This window comes from Aricia agestis, chromosome 17, assembly GCF_905147365.1.
Source record: "Aricia agestis chromosome 17, ilAriAges1.1, whole genome shotgun sequence".
Taxonomy (NCBI): domain Eukaryota; kingdom Metazoa; phylum Arthropoda; class Insecta; order Lepidoptera; family Lycaenidae; genus Aricia; species Aricia agestis.
This window is the reverse complement of record NC_056422.1, coordinates 8,412,513-8,432,042: the sequence shown is the minus strand read 5'-3', so window position 1 is coordinate 8,432,042 and position 19,530 is coordinate 8,412,513. Positions and strand designations below refer to the sequence as shown.

Below are 19,530 nucleotides of genomic sequence, written 5' to 3'. Positions count from 1 at the left end.
TAGATACTTATTTATACCCATACAAAATCCCTTAGGCGACTTCCTTAGAACTTTTTAAGTAAGTTAATCAAATATTTTAGTAAGTTTAGTCAAATCTACAAGAAGCATTATAATATAAAAGTTCCTCACCAGATTTTCACTTTATTTCATATCTAATTTCATTGAGGTCGCTTCTCCAACTCTCATTAAAAGCAGATAAAAACCAGAAGTTATAAGCATAATTATAATACAATTAACGTGATTAGCATAACGTTAACGAACGTGAATGCCACGGAAAACAATGGCGGGCAGGGTAAAGTTTTATAATTTATCCCATAACCACGCGAGTAAGCCCAGACAACGTTTGTTGACATGCCAGGATAAAATACTTTTTCTTTTTGCCGTCGCGACGTCGTCAAAGCGTTTTTGTGTCATAAAGCGAATTTAAAACTAGGATTTTGTCACTTTAAACATGCAAATGGGATATAAAATTAGCAATTTTCTTCGTGTTAGCAGTGTTGACTTGGGTAGTTCACGCTTCAGATTTCTTTAGGAAATCTACGATATTTTTTTAGCATTTTAAGAGGAAAGCGCCTATATTTGTCGTTTGTTAGCATACATAAACTAGATACTGCCTTGTTTGAATGCTAATAAATATTTGCTATCTAGTAGATATCAAATATGATATCTATTATTAAATTTAATAATTAATTGTACCTTCTATACGTTTAAAACTGTATTTAGATATTTTACAAATAAATAAAACCTATGATTCGATTAAAGCTAACATTACTACTAAAGTTGCTGACTAATCTATGAATATTTATTAGTTATTTATAAGAATAATATTAGTTATAACTTATAATAAACCCCTCAGTTTGGACACGGAATTTTGATAGCTGTGGTTAAAATAATGAAGGGGTAGACCTATGTCGTGTTACAGAATTACTTAACTTTAACGAAATTATTCTGTTTCTGCAAATTAAGTGACTCGTAAGCAATGTGTGATTAATGATTATACAGAACCTAAATAAATACAATTACTAGGTAGTTAACATTCAATTTATACTTGCCCTTATTTAAAACACTTTGTTTATAAATAGGTAAAGTACGTATTTAATTAATATAACATAGAAAGTATTTAGATAAAAAAAACTTGGTGACATTAATGTTTTCGAGTTTTGTTTTTATAACCAGCAAAATTAAAGTGGCAATTCTTGTTAAGGCGCTGTGGTTGTTGCAACTACGTAAAATGGGTTTTTTAAAACACGTTTTTAGTAAAGGAAATGTCATTATATAAGTATAAAATAAGTACCGTTTTAAAATTGAGAAAAATTCCTATACGCAAATGTACACAATTTGAAAAATTCTGTTCGATAGAAAAAAAACTCAAAGATGACTGTTATAACGCTGTTTTTCATAATTAAATCATTTTATGGCTAAATTACACACTTTCTAGAAAAAACAAAAAATGTAGTATATGTGTTGTAACCTAACGTAAACGATTTGATATATTTGATTTGTGTAATACTAAAAACAAAAGGTTTTTACTCCTATTTTCTATTATCAAGGCACGCGGCGAGCGCGTAACAGCCACTGTACAAGGCGCGCTGATATGAATGTTATTTTAATGTCCTTAACGTCGATATTCGTACTGACAGACATCGACCTGCTAATTTTAGGGACTACTGAGCCTTAAGTAATTATAATACGTCTTATATTGAACGTTACAGAGAAACGTTTGTAAAAGGATTACCAGAAAGTTGTTTTTTTGTATCGTTTACTTGTAAGTTAAGTACGAACATAATACGTTGGCATAACTTTTGGAAAGATTATTATTCGTATACCATTATAATAGGAAATAAATCACGCAGGAAACTCCAAGTTGGCCGCATATTACTTTCGTAATACTTACACAAACTATTATTCGTGGCGTATTTGATTTATTTCGGGTGGGGTGAGCGGCCGTCCATTAATCATGTGATCGTTTTTAAGTAGGTATTTTTATTCAAAACTTAACACTAATGTAGGGGGCTACATACACCTTTTGAAGTTTAAGACTATCCCCCACTCCCCAACATCAATTGTATTTTAGTACCTACAAAGAAACTGAAAATTTTTAAGGCATTTATCTTTAAATACAGGTATAAACTGTTTGTTCTCATTGTATTCTCAAATTAGGGACCATGACAAAATGTTAAGAATATCTAAGGTTCCACAGGTTATTTTCGATGGCCACAAACATTTAACAAAAAAAAAATAAAGATACGTAGCATCTCAGCTTATTATCTAACTAATCCCAATTCCAATCCCAACGTAAAATTTTCGCGATTTTTGTTAAACCCCCCTTTCAATCCTCACGTGATTAACGAACAACCCCTAAGGCGGTAGTTTTATCACAGATCATATCTTGTATTTTGGTTTATGGGGTGGAGCCGATCACGGTAGTAATTTGGAGCAGGTATTTTGTTGTTTATGACTAATCCCCGACCCATTTAGTCCAGGTTAACAATTATTGCTATATTTTATGAGGCACTTTTATGACTGACGTCAACATTTTATGGCCGCCTTTTGTTTGTATTTGGATCGCCGTTGGATACATATAATTTAAGTATATTGTGTTGTAAGCGCTCAAGATTACAAAATTACATTACTATTATACTACGACATCATTAGAGACTTTATTGACTTGAACAAATTTTTTAAAATAGTTACCTACTTTCAATATTCTGTTTCTATTTTTATCTATTCTATTTAAAAAAAATGTTTAAAATGCAGAGACGTCATATAATATATAATATTCTAAGATTTTTCACAAAAACGTTAAAATCTACTAAAATAATATTTCATTGAGTTGCAAGGGCGAAAGTATGCTAAAACAAAAACAAACTCATATAAAATTAATCATTTTGTAAACTTTTGTAAAAAAATATCTCAATACTTTTTTTAATGAAGCAGTCTAGAAGCAATACAACAAAATAATTTAAATTTAATAATTTTAACAAAACATCTTACCTACTACAAGCATAAAAAGCTCCATTACAATTCACAAGTTTACAATCTAAAAGTTATCGAAAGTTTGGCGTAGCGGGTCTACGCGGGCGCTACGCAGGGCGCTACGTGCCGACATGAGCGCCGTAGCCGCTGTGACTGGCGCCCAAACGCCGCCCGCCTTATATCGCCGCCCAAACAACCCCCAGATGATCATTTCGAGCATCCTCGCCCGTACTTATCTTAAATAAGAATTGCTTGTTTCGGGCAGAACGTTATTTATGATTCTATTTTTTTCCTTTGTGATAAGAGGATTGAAGTGCGTACTGTTTACCTACACTTGTTAGTTTAGTTGCATACAACATTGTATATTGCTGAGTTTTGTACCTCTCTGTTGTGTCTTCTCGTAAAATACTACCTATTTAAAAGTCTAGTAAAATACAATAAAAATATTAATAAGTGTCATATTAAAAATGAATACATTGGATACATTTATAGAATACAAAAATCATGTACCTATAAGTAATATAAAATATTTTTAGGATATAATCGATGATCCAAAGACTATGAAATAATTAATTCATAGAACAAATCAGAAGTAAAACTATAAACGTATAGCATTATCACAATATGTTATAACTCGAGTATAACATGTTCTATATAAATCTTGACTTGATCTATGTATTCTAGACGAGACAGCAGACGCCTGTCTATAAGCTGTGCAGTCTACATCTACAGGTATATCTCATAGGCCGGATTTATAGATGGAACCAGGACAGCTTCTATATTGTTATAGGTAAGCCTGTCTATACATTTTAATCGTATTAAAATAATTTATGATGGCTATATTAAATTGGTATATTAAAAATAACAAACCTTATATTATAATATCTGCACAATGTTTATACACCATTTCTAGCTACAAAATAAACCAAAATATGTAATATTCCCTATTCATCTTAATGAAGACATAACACAAGCGTCTATCATCAAATTTATATCCAGTTCCCACAACTTAAAGCTACTCTTACTTACCTTATGTCACAATCGCACAGCTTCCACCATATTCACTGTAGAATATTTATTTTACAATCGTGATAAGCACATTTATGATATTATTTTGTTGTCGGTTTGTTTACTTCAACAATATAGGAGCATGGGTCCGGGTTTAGCGGCCGCGCGCCGACTAGCGGCCGACAGCGGAACTAAGTCGGCCCAGGGTAGATACAACGAGTAGGTAGATGAATAGAGAGGACACTCTTTTGAACAAGGCTCAACTCACACTAGGGCAGAATCGTCACGTTTTTCGCCAAAGCAAAGTTTTGCTATGATGCTGTAGGCAGAGGTGACGCATCGCGACGCTTTCGTCGCCCCAATGTGAGTTGAGCCTTAATCTCAGACCAGACAGCATAGCTACGCGACGCGACACTGTATTCCCTAGGAATGCAGGTGATGCAGTGCCATGTTGCTTAGTTCCAGGGCCGGTGTTAGTACTACCAGGGCCCTGGGCGATATTTCTTCGGCGCCCAGAGTGCTGATAGTGCTGAAAAATTTTGAAATATGTCGTGCATGGTTTTTTTTTTTTTCAAGAAATGTATGTGTGCAAATATCAAAGTGTATTTACTCTGTTTCTAAAAATCTGTTTTCACTTACCTTCAGGCAATCTAAGAGCTCGCGTTTACAATAAAAATAAATATAGGTAAGATACTCACGCGCTGCCAGGTCTTTTGAGTTTTGTATTAAACATTAGTTAGGTACTCGGTATTTTTTAAAACTGGGCACTGGACAGCTGTATTCTTAATGAATATTATGATGACTCTTTGTCTGTAGCAGTAGAATAGAATACTTATAAGTTGTAACACTCATACGTAACTTGTTACAGCAAAATGACGTAGAATGAAATAATAAAGGTAAAAACTCCACATCCCCTCTGTTCCTATGTTTATTCTGTGAACAGGGGTCGACCCTCGAGGGCGCCACGCCAATCTTACCTCTCGCTCGAACACATGAAAAGCTTCAATCAATTAGATGCCACGCGAGAATGACGCTTATGACGGCGTCATAGGGGGCACATTGATAAGCGTCTAATACGGTGATACCCTCCGTAGTGGCCTTGAGTGAGCCTTATGGTACGGCTGCGCAATAAGGCACCCTATTCTTTCTCCTGAAGAAAGTCCGGACAGGTTACTTGCGTTCGAGACGAGATAGATTATATTTTAATCTGTTCGACATCTGAATGAAGAGTCATCCATACTTTCGTACTTATATTAATATTATAAATGTGAAAGTGTATGTCTGTCTGTTACATCTACACGCCCGAACCGATTTTGCTAAAATTTAGTATGGAGATACTTTGAGTCCCGGGAAAGGACATAGAGCCTTTTATCCTGGAAAAATATACGGTTTCCACGCGATAAGTGAATTTTTGGCACAACAAATTTTTTTATAGAAACAATGATTGCCAATTTGACTGTAGACAACAGAGCCTTATTTGTAGAGTTTATGAATTAGGATTAAAAATCCCAAACTTATTTCATTCAATTTACCATTTAATGTGTCTGGTAGATGCGTCGAAAGTGATTTATTTATATTTAGCGCCAACCCTTTGATTAAAATAACACTATCTATGTATACAAAACACCTCGTGTCCATCTGTCGAGTCATTAATTGCGAGGGTCGCGATTAGAGGGGGCGGCAAAACACTCGATAAAGTAGGCAGTAGCAAATAGCAATACCCTAATATCGATACTCTAAACAATAGTATAAGCCGCGCAAAACTTTAAGATTGCTAGCATTATACATAATAAGGTGTGAGCGAGGCGAACGATTGTGCACCGAAACATTTTATACCTAAGCTAGTAGCTACGTACTAGTTTCATAAAATAATTACCTATCATTTTCATTTTGTTTTTAAGCAAATGTAAACTAAAAATTTGAAAAAATTAATATTATGCCAGTGCCATTGTAAATGTAGCCATTATAGCTCATGCAGAGCCGTTGCTTTAAAATTACACTAAATTAGATTTAAATAAATTTTTACGAAGTGTAGTAGGTACTAGGTATGGGGCAGTCAGAAAAGCTTACACTCTCCAGAAAACATTGAGTTCTTAGTTTGCGAAATATTCACACCTTTACTAATAAAAATATTTACACTGTGTTTAAAGATAGAATATATTAAGTAATTAGAAGTTTTGTATTTCTCTTCTACATTACAAAAGTACGGTATCTTGGATATTTTTAACAGTAAGGGGCAATCAAAAATGACTACTTATCGCTATATCAATAAAACGGATACAGCATTTCACTATTTAAAACCACTGCCAAGTTTTAACATCAAGATGTGTATCCTTCAATCTACCAGCATATTGAGGTATTGTTTTACATTTCTTAAAGCAATTCTTCAAAACTTATTAATTCTTTAATATTATTTTATATAATAATTATGTTATTATTTATTAAAAAATATCACAATTTGTCTATTTATAAATTATAAATTAAGTGCCACTTTTTAAAAAGATAGCTCTTATGTGAAATGATAAAGACAGAACCAATTTTTGTGATAAATTAAAAATTACTAACAAGAAAGGTAGAAAAAATATTTTATTATAACTGCAACATATAAATTTAAATCTTGATAACAAAAATTTACATCACCATTTCATCATAAAAATGAGTTTTGAGCACTTTGTGCACATTGAAATTAAAACAATATCAATTTGGAACTTGCAAATTATAAAAATTTAGCTGACATTATTGTCATATTCATATAAAACATTTTTTTTAATTAAACTGAATTTGAACTTTGATTTAACCTTAGGAGATCACTTTACTAGCCTATGAGCATGGGTTCTAGTTTGCCCGCCTTGTGTAAAGCTTGGACATCACTTCCTCCGCCGACACAGTTGCCGTTGATAAAAACTTGCGGCACCTGGAATTGCAATTTTGAAGAAATTAATATAAAAGATGGAAAAAATGACTTATTGTATGTATGTAACGAAATGTTATTTGTTTGATTCTTCCACTCACATCTTCAATTATAATAAAATAAAGAAAACTCTAACTAATCTTTAAACATTTTTTTTTTAAATATTGTAGGGAAGCCTACATTATGGTAGGTCTACAAACATGTTATTGTCCAGTCATTCCTGTTAACAAGGATTAGTGAACAAAAAGTTCACTAACCCCCGTTGAAGGGGATTGTCAACAGGGAAAAGTGGAATAAGCCCTCGGAATGCTGCAGCTGTTATTATGTACTTAGACAGCCATACAAATGAAACATGTCCTAGGTGCTGCAGTTTAGAGTGGCTCAGAGACTAGATAGTAATATGCAAATGATACAAATGGATGCAAAAGCCTTAGCTTTAGTTATTCAATGCTGTTGAGTCATATTGTTATTTTAACATCTCATTATTTCCATAAATATTAACCTCTGTAAGAGTCACATTTACAGGTGACCCCAAAACAAACTTAATAAGGAAAAATATTATGCAACAAAAAGTATGTTTTAGGTTTAGACAGGGTATACTAAACCAATAATAACACATGTGCTAACGAGATTCTTTATCTTAATAGATAAACAGAATAAATATGGTAGTGTGAAATTTGGTAAAAATGAGTCATTGCTTAGTACTTGATAGAAAAAAACTTACAGTTCTGAATCCTGTTATGCTGGCCAAGTTGTCTTGAATAGAATTCCCATCTTCACGCTCGTCTAGTTCAATTACCTTCATGGGCTGATTTATTTTCTGGAATATCTGGAATTAAAACAACGAAGTTTAAGCCTAAAATATATATAAGACCGATGAGTGGACTTTAACTAGCTGATTAGTACTTACGTCTTTAGCTAACTTGCAATACGGGCAGTATGTTTTTGAAAACACAACAACTTTGTCTTGCGAAACGGCATTTTTGATGAAGTTTTGAATTTCGGGATTTGCCATGGCGCTACGAGAAGTCCGAGAAAACAAGAGTCCCATTGAATGTGAAAAATGAAATAAACCAGAATGTTGAATGAAGTTTTGATTTTTGAAGATTTCAAATTGACATTTGACAATTGAAGTGACAGCTGACGTTTGACAAGTGACAGTGAAAACTACTTTGTCGTCTTCTTAAAATATTAAAATAAGCGGCGTTACTGCCAAATTCAAATGTTTATAATAAATAATAATGTACGCGGCCGCGGCATAAAAATAAATAATATAAATCAATGATATTCTACTTATACAGATATGTTACGTCCATACTATTTTCCAGCTTAAATCTCTTCCGAACAATTTTCAAATTCAATATTTTCAAAATGCAAACACTGACAAATTTGACAGATAAGTGAAACTAAAGATACGAAAAACCATTATTATGTCTATGCGAAAAACCATTTACATAAAAGAGACAGTTCTATTTTTAAGCGTCGAATCGTATCGCTGTCTCTTTCTTCGCCTGGGCTATGACGAAAATTCGATTTTTTCCAGATTGTTCGAAAAAATAATTGAAAATGTAAATAATCGAGCTACTTATTGCAATCAAGACATGTGGTAAGATATTCCATGTGTTTTGTTTACTTTCGGGTCATAATTGGTACCGTAATTTGTGGTGAATAGGGACAAAACTCAACTTTATAACGAGTTTGTGAATAATTTAGAAAGAAAGTAGTACCTAAAAAGGATTTTATTACTTGAGTATTGTCAATATCTTTATTATTAAATATAAAATAATGGAATAAACATTGAGAATTATTCACAAAACACTAAATTATATACAATCCCTATTCATCCACAATCAGGGGTCATTGGGGATGCGATAAAGGTCAATAGGGAAAAACTCCAAGGGCTGTCCCGTGTCTATAAATTGTAAGTCCATACGTAAGTACCTATCTATATTTTATTTTATTTTTCGCCATTTAATCTACGTAATCTACCCCGCCAATAAAACTAGAGAATGACATTTGGCATTAATTCCCCCAATAGTACATGTGAAAATATCTCAAAAAAAAAAAAACATTTTAAATGATTAGTGCCAACCCTACAGAGCTGTTCCTATTCACCTCTACGGCGTCCCTATTAATTTATATGTCGTCTCTATTCTACTCGTTTTCGTCCCCATTGACCCCTCTTTAATTGCTATTCACTCCAAAAACAATGAAAAAATTCTGTGTTTGAAATTCGTTAAATATCATTGCAAGGAATATATTAAAATACTTACCTTTTGTGTGTATCGCAGCCAAAACACTTAACTAATACATTTGCGACAAAATTACATTCATACACTGAAGAATTTCAATAACAGAGATTAAGTTATTATACCCGTGCAAACTGGCACTTCGAGGTGTTATTTTGAAAAGTGTTTTTTGACAACTTGTGGCTAATTTCGCAAATGTTACTAAACATCAAAACTACAAAGTATTCTTCTGTTACCTTCAAAAAAAATTTAAAAGAAAGTTATGAAATGGCAACAAATTTTTGATGTTGAAAACGGTTCTTGGTTTTGCCCCTATTCGTCCTTGGATCCCTATTCACCAGTCACAAATTACAGTACATTTTCGATACACGCACGACGTCATTTTCAATCTATTTAGGTAGGTAAGACAAGACGCAGACCAAGACCAATAATAAAGTACTCTGTGATGCAGACTAAACAACAGACGGCCCAATTAGGCCTTATTTGAATCTTCACAACGCGCGCGGTATTTACATATCTGCTTTGAGTTTTTCATCATTGATATAAATTATTTGGCTAAGTCAAACCAAAAGAGTGCGAGATAACCGGAACTTGAAATAAGCGGGAGACAGTCGAAACTTCTCTTATGCTAAGTAGGTACCTACTCACATACGGTTTTGCTCGATAGTTTTACTCCGAATCGAAGGAAATGACGTCATATTTGACATAATATTTAATTCCATCGAGCCGGCTCGAAACGAGCCTTCGAGCTGTCAGTTTTGCGGTCCACACGGTGGTATTGCTCGATTTTGTGAGTAAAACTATCGAGCAAAACCGTATGTGAGTACCTACTTAGCACAAGAGAAGTTTCGATTACTAGTTAGCTTTAGGGCTGATTTCGAATCGTGAGATTTTTACCAATGCAATAGAATGCAATGGAATAAATTTGGCGTTTTGACACATTTTTCGAAAAAATTCCAAAGTGTCATATTTTAGATTTTTTACGTAAAAGCTGACGATCTCTAGATCTCAATACTGACAATTGACACTCACCACTTTTATTTTCGATTCGATCAAAAACTTTATCCAGTTTTCTGTTTTTATCTCGGAAACACTAAACCTACCTAATTATAAAGAAGTTAAAATGAAAATCAAAGTACCTAAATGGTGATTATCTTATCCTAACCGCTAACTTGCTATACGTACCTACCTACTTAGGTATAGGTAAGTACTTATATTATTATACTATTTATAATCACAACATCAACGTCTTTTTTCTAATACACATCTAGAGACAGATCACAGAGCGTTTGATTTTAACTAGGTACCTAACGGTACTTAATTCCTCCGCTAGCTAATTGCAGCCTGCAATGTTTCATGTATGTTTAATAACACCATGATATGTAATTTTTCTTCTTTTCTCTCAATATACGTATGTATGGAAAAACTAGAAGAATGCATAGGAAGAATGGTGTTTGTATGATTTTAATAAGCCCGGTATTTCCACATACATACTGGTGTGATAGTAGTGAAATTTTAATCAGATTTTGCGGTTTGTTCATCAAACACTATAAAGCAGCAAACAAATCGCCTGATGGAAATTTGACTGCAAAGGTGCCCAAAATTCCAGAAACATCACAAATAGTTTTCCGACGGTCCGTCCGTCCCTAAAAATAATTATTTAATATTTACTTTTTTTAATTAAGTACAATATCATGGTGCAGGTGAAATATTATTTTTGATGTCTAACTAAAACTATACTTATTATAATATGAATCAGTCAGTGTTATTCTCCACAATCCTCTTAAATTTGTCCTTATCGTATCCAGATAAACTGTTTTTTATAAGTACCTTTGGATTATCGCCTTATCTTATCAGAAACTAGAAAGTATTGTACTCAGTTATACTACAAAGATTAAACCGTTTATATATTTTGTAGTTTGGGTAAGTATAAAAAGGCTTTCATAATAATATTATTATTTTTAACAAAAAATTAAATAATATGATTATAGTAATAATATTATTATTTTTAACAAAAAATTAAAACCGACTTCCAGGGAAAAACAATTTAAATAATATAATAAACAAAAAAAGTATTCAATAATTCTTACTCTTTAAAAGTGCCTTATGCAGAATTTTCCTAATTCTCAGCTATTTCTGTACATAACCTTCATTATTTTGAAGACGGTACCAGCTACGAATGCTGAGTTCTATGACAAAATATTTTTAATTTTTAACCCCCGACAAAAAAGAGGGGTGTTATAAGTTTGATTATTAAGACTGGACACCACCCTTTGAACCATGGTGTATCCTGGTGCAAAATCTTACTTTTTGTTTTGGTAACATATTATGCATTATGCCTGGAATACTTCATATGAAACCAAAAAAACTAAAATATGTTTCCATTTGAATTTTGAGAGTTCCCTCGATTACTCATGGATTCCATCATCAGGTCACCACTTTCCTGAACATGGTACCAAATTTGAGTAATACCCTATACAACAAAACAAAATTTTTGAAAATCGGTTCACAAACGGCGGAGTAATCGTTGAACATATACAAAAAAATTATATCCACAGCCGAACGTATAACCTTCTCGTTTTTGGAAGTCGGTTAAAAACGAAATATAAATCAGGAATAATCCATGCGGCGTCTGCATTCATTTTGGGCTAAATGGCGTCTGCAACATACAAGACAACGACCGAAATCTGAATTTTAAAGTCCTGCCTTATTGTTCGTGGTAGGGTGACAAAATTAGTAGGTATAACTTATTAGTATCTAATTACTAATTAGACCAGGGGCTCCCAAACTTATTTTGTCTACTGCCCACTTTGAGAACAAAATATTGTGTTTTAGCGCCTCCATTTTTCAATTTCAAATGCATCCAGATGAAATAAATCACCCCCCAAGCTCAGCTACGCTTGGTTTGGCTCTACACAACGCCTCGATTTTCTTTCTGGGTCCCACAACCCTTGTGGGCGCTGAAAGTCTAAAGGCCCTTTAGACCTTCAGCGCCCACAAGGGGGCGTTATCGCCCACTTTGGGAAATACTGAATTAGACAAAGAACCAGTGTGTCGCATTAAACCTACAGTAGCATATTCGTACTACGAGTTCTACAACTATTAACTTTTTAGGTAATACTATGCATCTAATTATAATACCTAACGTTAATTAGCTAAGTATTATTTAGTTTCCAACTCATGAATTTTGAGTAGATTGATAGTAGGTTCCTTACTATCCATACTTCTAGTACTAATATTATACACGCCAAAGTGTCTGTTTGTCTGTTACCTCTTCACGCCCTAACCGCTGCACCGATTTTGCTTGTGCCGAAATAATATGGAGATACTTTGGGTCATTTTTTTCTTGGAAATTACATAGGGTAAGTACTTAATTACTTTTTATTGCCGAAAAATGTACGATTCCCCCGCGATAAAAGACTTTTGACGCAGCGGAGTTGCGGGCGTCATTTAGTAATTAATTAATTATGATTTATGAATATTACAAAATATGTAAGCTATCATGTTTAACACGTTGCTACAGATATCTTGTTCTACCACAAACCTCGGATCTTAATCCTATCCCCTTATCCGTTAGATTGTTTGCACAGATTATTGCCAGTATTGTGCAAGGATCTCTAAATATTGTTTTAGTATAACCACAGATTACTTAATAGTTACTACGTACAGTTTAACACGGTAAATTAATTACTATAAAGTTGATCTCTAGTTCAGCGGTCCGCAACCCTGGGGTCGCGACCCCATGTGGGGTCGCGGAAGATATTTATGGGGTCGCCAAAAAAGTCAACAAGGTCCTGTACTTATCGAATTTTATTTACGACGAAGTTACCTGAACCAACCTTTGCACTTATTAACTTAGTGATTTTTTTCTGGGGTCGCTCATAACTCTTTTTATAATTTTGGGGTCGCAATATCAAAAATGTTGCAGACCGCTGCTCTAGTTGATCTCTATTTATCCAAGTTGCGCCAAAACCGTACATTTTTCTGGGATAAAAGGTATCCTAGTTACGTCTTTTCCCGGGACACCAAGTGTCTCATACCAAAATTCAGCAAAATCGGTTTAGCGGTTTAGGCGTGAAGAGGTAACAGACAGACAGATACATGGAAAGACGGATAGACAGACATACATTTGCATTTATAACCTTTGTAAGTATTTATGGTAGGAATCAATTTTACCTTTGTAGTTTGTAGGAACTAGAATGGGATAATGTATCAGAATATTTTGATGGCTAATGACTTTTATCACAGAATAGATAATAGTACAAGTACTTTTATTGCGAAAGGGCGGGATCAGACGTGCGCGTGTTCTGCGCGTGTTCTGCGCGGGTTGTACTATAGCGCATGGAAAAACACGCGCGCGGGCTCTGCGCAGGCTCTGCGCGGGCTCTGCGCGGGTTCAGCGCGTGCTGAGCGCGTGTTTTCCCATACGCTATAGTAGAACACGCGCAGAACACGCGCACGTCTGATCGCGCCCTAAAGATGGCTTAAACCTAGGTTAACTTAGTCATAATGTCAGCTGACTCTTTTGAAAGAAACGAGAGTGTCGAAACTGTAAACATATTATACTTATGCATAAAATTATTTCGTCATTGAGATAAGCCTTTGTGTGTGTCTGTTTGCGCAGACAAAGACATCTTTTTGCGATGCGCTTCAAGAAACAAATGCAATCGTTAGTGCGATGTTAATGTTTGCTAATGTTGCATCATTATGCACGGCCAATATACGGAACAAGGGATCTCTTTCAAGTGGATGGTGTGCTTAATTCATCATAATTCATAATAATTAACAGCTTTAGCTTAGAAGCTATAGGGTATATACAGTTATTTCATTTATTTTTGCAAATTACCGCTTTAGCTGTCTTATTATCTTTAAAAATACCTACAATACAACAGCTACTTTTAGCAAGCTTTTTATTTTGTATTTTCTCTTTACTTATTTCTATATTCTGCTGCTAAGACAAAATATTATATGTTATAACAAAAATCTTAGTTTCTTGCCATGTAGTAATACATAGATTAATTCTAACAAAAATCTATTCACCTTAAATCAGCAAGTCATCTCAAACGTTTATTTTCCTATGTCCATGCGTAATTTAAATTTATTTAATATTATATTTATATCCATAACAAGCAGCTGGCTTTGACCTTCAAATTGCCTCCAAAGATTCATTAAAAAAGAATAATTAGATATTATTAACATAATGTAAGTTTGAGTCCCGCCGACAGAACAAAAAGTTTTCAAAGTTCCTGGGTCATGTATGATTTTTTTTTTATGAAATAAGGGGGCAAAGGAGCACACGGGTCACCTGATGGAAAGCAACTTCCGTCGCCCATGGACACTCGCAGCATCAGAAGAGCTGCAAGTGCGTTGCCGGCCTTTTAAGAGGGAATAGGGTAATAAAGGAGGGTAGGGAAGGGAAGGGAAGGGAATAGTTGAGGGTAGGGAAGGGAATAGGGTAGGGGTTAGGGGATTGGGCCTCCAGTAAACTCACTCACTCGGCGAAACACAGCGCAAGCGCTGTTTCACGCCGGTTTTCTGTGAGAACGTGGTATTTATCCGGTCGAGCCGGCCCATTCGTGCCAAAGCATGGCTCTCCCACGTATAAATGTGTGTATCATATAATAAAAATCTTAAATATATGTATAGTATAAAAGTATTAAATATATTTCCGTTGTCTGGTACCTGTAACACAAGTCCTTCAGGTACTTACCACAGGGCCAGACTGACGTGGTGTGAAGCGTCCATAGATATTATTATATTATTATTATGTTATGATGCTGCATGTTAATTCTATGACAATAGGTCATAACTGCGACAGTAACGCCACAGTATAGCAATATTAATATGTCATATTGCTATACTGTGGTAACGCACTGGTTGACATGCTGATATTCCATCCCTTTTCAACCAATTCAGCCTTATCGCTATTGTAATAAAGTTCAAAATTAGTACACATGGTGCGTATTACTGTACACTGTACAGTCAGTACATCATAATATTAAGGTTGGGTTGCACCAGAGGCCTGGTTAAAGTTAAAGTTAAGGTTAAATTTATGGTTATAGTTAAGGCTAAATTTAGCTTAAACTTTAACCAGAGAAATTGACAGATGGCAGCTGGTCCAACAAGGTTATAAATGAACGTGGGCGGGGGCGCTGCTGGTAAAGGACAACTGTCAAAAATTGTTAGTTCCTTTTTTCGCCACGCGCGTTTAAAACCTTGTCGAGCTCTATGGTTATGGTTAAATATGGCGTCTTGATGGCGTCCATTTTTAACTTTAACCAAAGATTTGACATTTTGCATTGTAGTTAAAGTTACAGTTATAGTTAAAATTAGTTGGTGCAACCCAACCTAAATGGTATCTTCATAGTTCATAGTTCATGCACCGCTTACCACGAGGTATTGGGCGTGTATCACGGTAATAACTAATAAGTAGAGATGTTCCGATCATGACTTTGGCCGACTAGCCGACTACCCGATTAGTCGGTTGCAAAGAAGCCGACTAGTCGGCCAACCGATCATGGTTTCAGATGTTTTCGTAATGCTTCGTTTACTAAAGTATGTCGCATATGCCGCCTGCGAACTTGTCTGATCTTGTCTGATGTTGTGTTTTGGTTATGTAAACGTCATGATATAGAGCGGTAGAGCTATGAAATAGCTTTACCGCGGCAGTCCTCGAGTGCCACATGTATTTTTTTATTAAAATTCTGTAGAATAAAGAAGATATTATGTTGTTATTAAATAAATGTCATAGATATTTTTTTTTTACAAGCAAGTGATTTCAGAAAGACAATCAATTTATTTCAAAACAATCAAGGTTTTTCTTAAATGTAATATCAATAACAGTAAAATAATAAAAAGCCGGATAGTTGGCGCTTTTTGCCGACTATTCGCCGACTAGTCGTCGACTACAAAAGTGGCCGGATAGTCGGCTTTACCGACTAGTTGGCGACTAGTCGGCACATCTCTACTAATAAGACGTGACCATAATAGTAGAATGGTTATAGGACTTAGGAGTAGGAGTTTTGTGTTTTATTTTTTGGGGTTAATTAATGCCTACCGCGAAACGAAATGCCACGCCAGCAGTATTTCCGGACCTATACGAACTGCAAACCTTCAAGAAGAGAGCGTATTCCCTCAAATTCCGAAATCGCACCTACAGCTCTTCTAATGTTGCGAGTGCCCATGGCGACGGTAGTTGCTTTCCATCAGGTTTACTCGTTTGCACCTTATTTAAAAAAAAAAGATCTATTAATTAAAGTACTTATACTTTATAGCCTAGATGCAGAGGTAACAAAAATATTGATTAGTATTATAATAATGATCCACGGAGCTATGATCTCAATTAGGATTCTGTGTAGTACTTAACTAGCATACGGCATACCTACTTTCTTAAGATAAGAAAAGCGATGGACATCAAAATTGCATTCAACGACCATCTCAGACTTTAGACTTGTGGTTCTTTCTTTGGTCTCCGATGATGTAAATAATAAAAAACACAACAATGATGACGCAGCATGACGAAGAAGTTTTTTACTAATATAACTGTTATCTTGCGCCACAGCAATCATGGTGAAGAATGCCAAAGGTTAGATAAAGATGATCAACATTACATAAGCTAACAACCTGTGGTCTGCTTGTAAGATAAGAGCCTAATTTTAGACCTAAGTATCTAGGACTTTTGAGTTTAGACTAAAGTTTATCTAATTAACAGAGCTGGTAAGACGTTTACCTACATTTAACTATTTAGACTACCGTTTTAGGGATCCTATACCATATTATCGTTCCTTCGAAAATCAAAATAGATCGAAAAATGAATCGGCTCCAACGATTCTCATGAAATTTAGTATATAAGGGGTTTCGGGGGTATCTAGCTAGGAATCATTTTCAGAAAATGTCTTTTTATTCGTGTTTTATCGAAAATCGATAAACTGAAAAATATGACTCTTCCTGACATCTATTGGCGAATAATAATACTATTTTGTTAGCAACTAATTGTTTTAACGACCAGCAGATTAAGTAACAAGAAGCCAATGAGTGTTTGCTATACCAAGCAAAGCTCGGTTATCCAGGTACTGTTCAATTAAACAAGTAAAATCGGGGTATTGATATTTAAAATTAATTTATCTAATTTTGTGTAGCAGTTTTAAAACTTTACCCATTACAAACACAAAAGAGGATTAAAGACTTAAAAGTTTTGTAAATTCGGCGTACAATCAATATCTAACGCCTAATCCATATGGCTTCATTTGGATTACGTGTACTGTCGCTACCAAACCTGGTTATTATTTTGGACCTTATTTTCATAAAAATAAGAGCGACGAGTCATATGTAGTGCGTCAAGGACCGTACCTATACGTAGGCCCTTCCGCTGGTGCACCGGAAACTCGTGCGACGCCACCCATTGTCTAAACTTAGTTTACAGTTATGTTACCTCTGAAACAGCCTTTATGCTGACGGTTTAAGAATTGTTTTTATAGCAGTTAAGACGTAATATAACTCCTATATTAGTTACAATATGCGTGATGCATATGTGACCCGAAAACATGTCATTTGCGTGGCTGGATGTCAGAAAAACTTGATTTGTAGTTTCTGAGGAAACTTGAAACAGTGCGGAAATTGTTTATTTGCAAATGGGTGATAAATACCAAAAAAATATAACAGTAAAGCCAGTTAAATATGAAAACCTTAATTTCTACATCAACGCACAGTTGGTTCTTGCCCTTAGAGCTAGAAAATTGGTAATAATCTATTTTTATTTTCTAAAATTTCACCCCCATGGTGTGTCAGGAAATTCACGCAGACCAAGCCGCGAGAGAAGTAGATTTTTTACGAGCCTTTTTACGAAATTAGAATTAAGCACCTTATTTTATTGATGAAGAACTTTTTAAAATTAAAAAGGTACAATTCGTATGCGTATTAAACAATTTGTTACACCCAAACAAGCAAATTCCAACATTTAAGCCCAATTTTGTTACGAAACCGTAAGAGCGTGGGCTCCAAATCGACGTTTTGCTACAAATCTACGAGCAGCACAATTGAAAACACAAGTGGATGAAGTGGGTAACTAACATTTTATAGAATAGGAGGCAAGAGCAAATACTTACTAATTTTTCCCTTGTAATTTGAACAAACCTCGTAAGTCGTAACTTACCTATTTCATCACCAAGCTAATATATCTAGCTATACATAGGATCCACATTTTTGTTCTTTTAAATCATTTCCCGGTCATAAAGCCTCCGTTTGTGCAAAAAACGTCAGTTTTCAAATTGTTACTGTAACTCATGTCTTCAATTAATAACTTCCCGCAATTGATAGTAAACATTTAGCAGATATCGTCAATCTTTTATCTGACATTTGTAAAAGGTAACGATTTCCGGGTACTAACTACTAACTGATCCAGTGCGTCAACTTAACTGTACCTCTGATCAGTCTAATCCACGAGTTCTCAAACAGTAGCCATCCCAAGTTAAAGAGATCTCAAAAAGATAAATAAAAATGTTTCAGCTTGTTTTCAACTTCCATTTTACCGTTCCACCATCTAGGAAAAGTTTCATGTTCCTTCATAGACCTACGCAGTATTTACATAAAAGTTATTGGAATATACAAAAATATTGGTATAACGGCCGCTCACGCATACATATTTAATTATTACTTAACTTTAATTTAACAGAGATTCTGACAGATAATGTATAATGTTTGTTTCAAAATCTTCTATTAACAATAGGTATATTATTAAAATTAAGTTAGCATAAAAATATGTGTTTGAGTGCGGTCTTAAGTGGGGTTGGTGAATGCAATGTTGGGAAACTCTGGTCAAGCCAATAGCCAGTAGTAAGTCCAGGATGTAAGGCTTTACTAGTCAATAACGGTGACGTATCCGTTTGGTACCATCGAGGAAATTGATTCCTAGGCAGTTGACGGACCTACGGCATTTGGTCGATATGTCAATATATTATGTCAATTCAATGTAAGCTGTGATCGGTCGGATGGGTTTGACGTAACGTGACCAAATTACTTATGTCCGCCATCTGCCTAGGGATCAACTTCTCTGATTGTACTATGTATAATATTAAAGTATTTTATATTATTCAATATTCATCACAGTTCACACCAATATTATAAAGGTGAATTAGTCCAATCAAATTACGAAATAAATAAACAGGAACGAACACAGTTTGGGGATTTTAATGATCGATTTAGTGTATTCTGAGCATAAATTCCAATTTGAGGGGTTCTACTGAGGTCATCTCAAGGTCATTTCAATAGAAACGCGTTTAATTCGATATCTCGAGAATGATCAGTGTTTGGCAAAAAATTGTAGAGACCTTTTCTCTTCCAAATTAAATTTACTAACTATTTTATCTGAAACTTTTTTTTAACATTAAT

General features: G+C 34.6%; 2 protein-coding genes across 2 annotated transcripts in view; both read right to left on the bottom strand.

Annotated features, from left to right (window-relative positions):
* The window catches only part of LOC121735676, a 75,128-nt gene extending 71,941 nt beyond the window's left edge, over nt 1-3,187 (bottom strand). The window contains exon 1 of the mRNA XM_042126578.1: nt 3,100-3,187. Coding sequence (XP_041982512.1) covers nt 3,100-3,187 — 88 coding nt within the window. The remainder of the gene's footprint in view (nt 1-3,099) is intronic.
* Nucleotides 3,188-6,754: 3,567 nt separating this feature from the next.
* Nucleotides 6,755-7,986, bottom strand: LOC121735559 (glutaredoxin-C4-like). Its single transcript, XM_042126409.1, has 3 exons — nt 7,806-7,986; nt 7,620-7,724; nt 6,755-6,898 (listed from the first exon to the last, which is right to left on the bottom strand). Exons 1-3 carry the CDS (start codon nt 7,944-7,946, stop codon nt 6,800-6,802), a joined length of 345 nt encoding a protein of 114 aa, XP_041982343.1. The 5' UTR covers nt 7,947-7,986; the 3' UTR covers nt 6,755-6,799.
* Between the last annotated feature and the right edge of the window lie 11,544 nt (nt 7,987-19,530).

Bases quoted from the DNA above. Each gene is read 5' to 3' on its own strand.
- LOC121735559 (XM_042126409.1), bottom strand. From the start codon at position 7,946: ATGGGACTCTTGTTTTCTCGGACTTCTCGTAGCGCCATGGCAAATCCC. The intron at 7,725-7,805 runs GTAAGTACTAAT...TTTTAATTCCAG, and splicing joins ATTGCAAGTTAGCTAAAGAC to ATATTCCAGAAAATAAATCA. The intron at 6,899-7,619 runs GTAAGTTTTTTT...TTGCAATTCCAG, and splicing joins GCATAACAGGATTCAGAACT to GTGCCGCAAGTTTTTATCAA.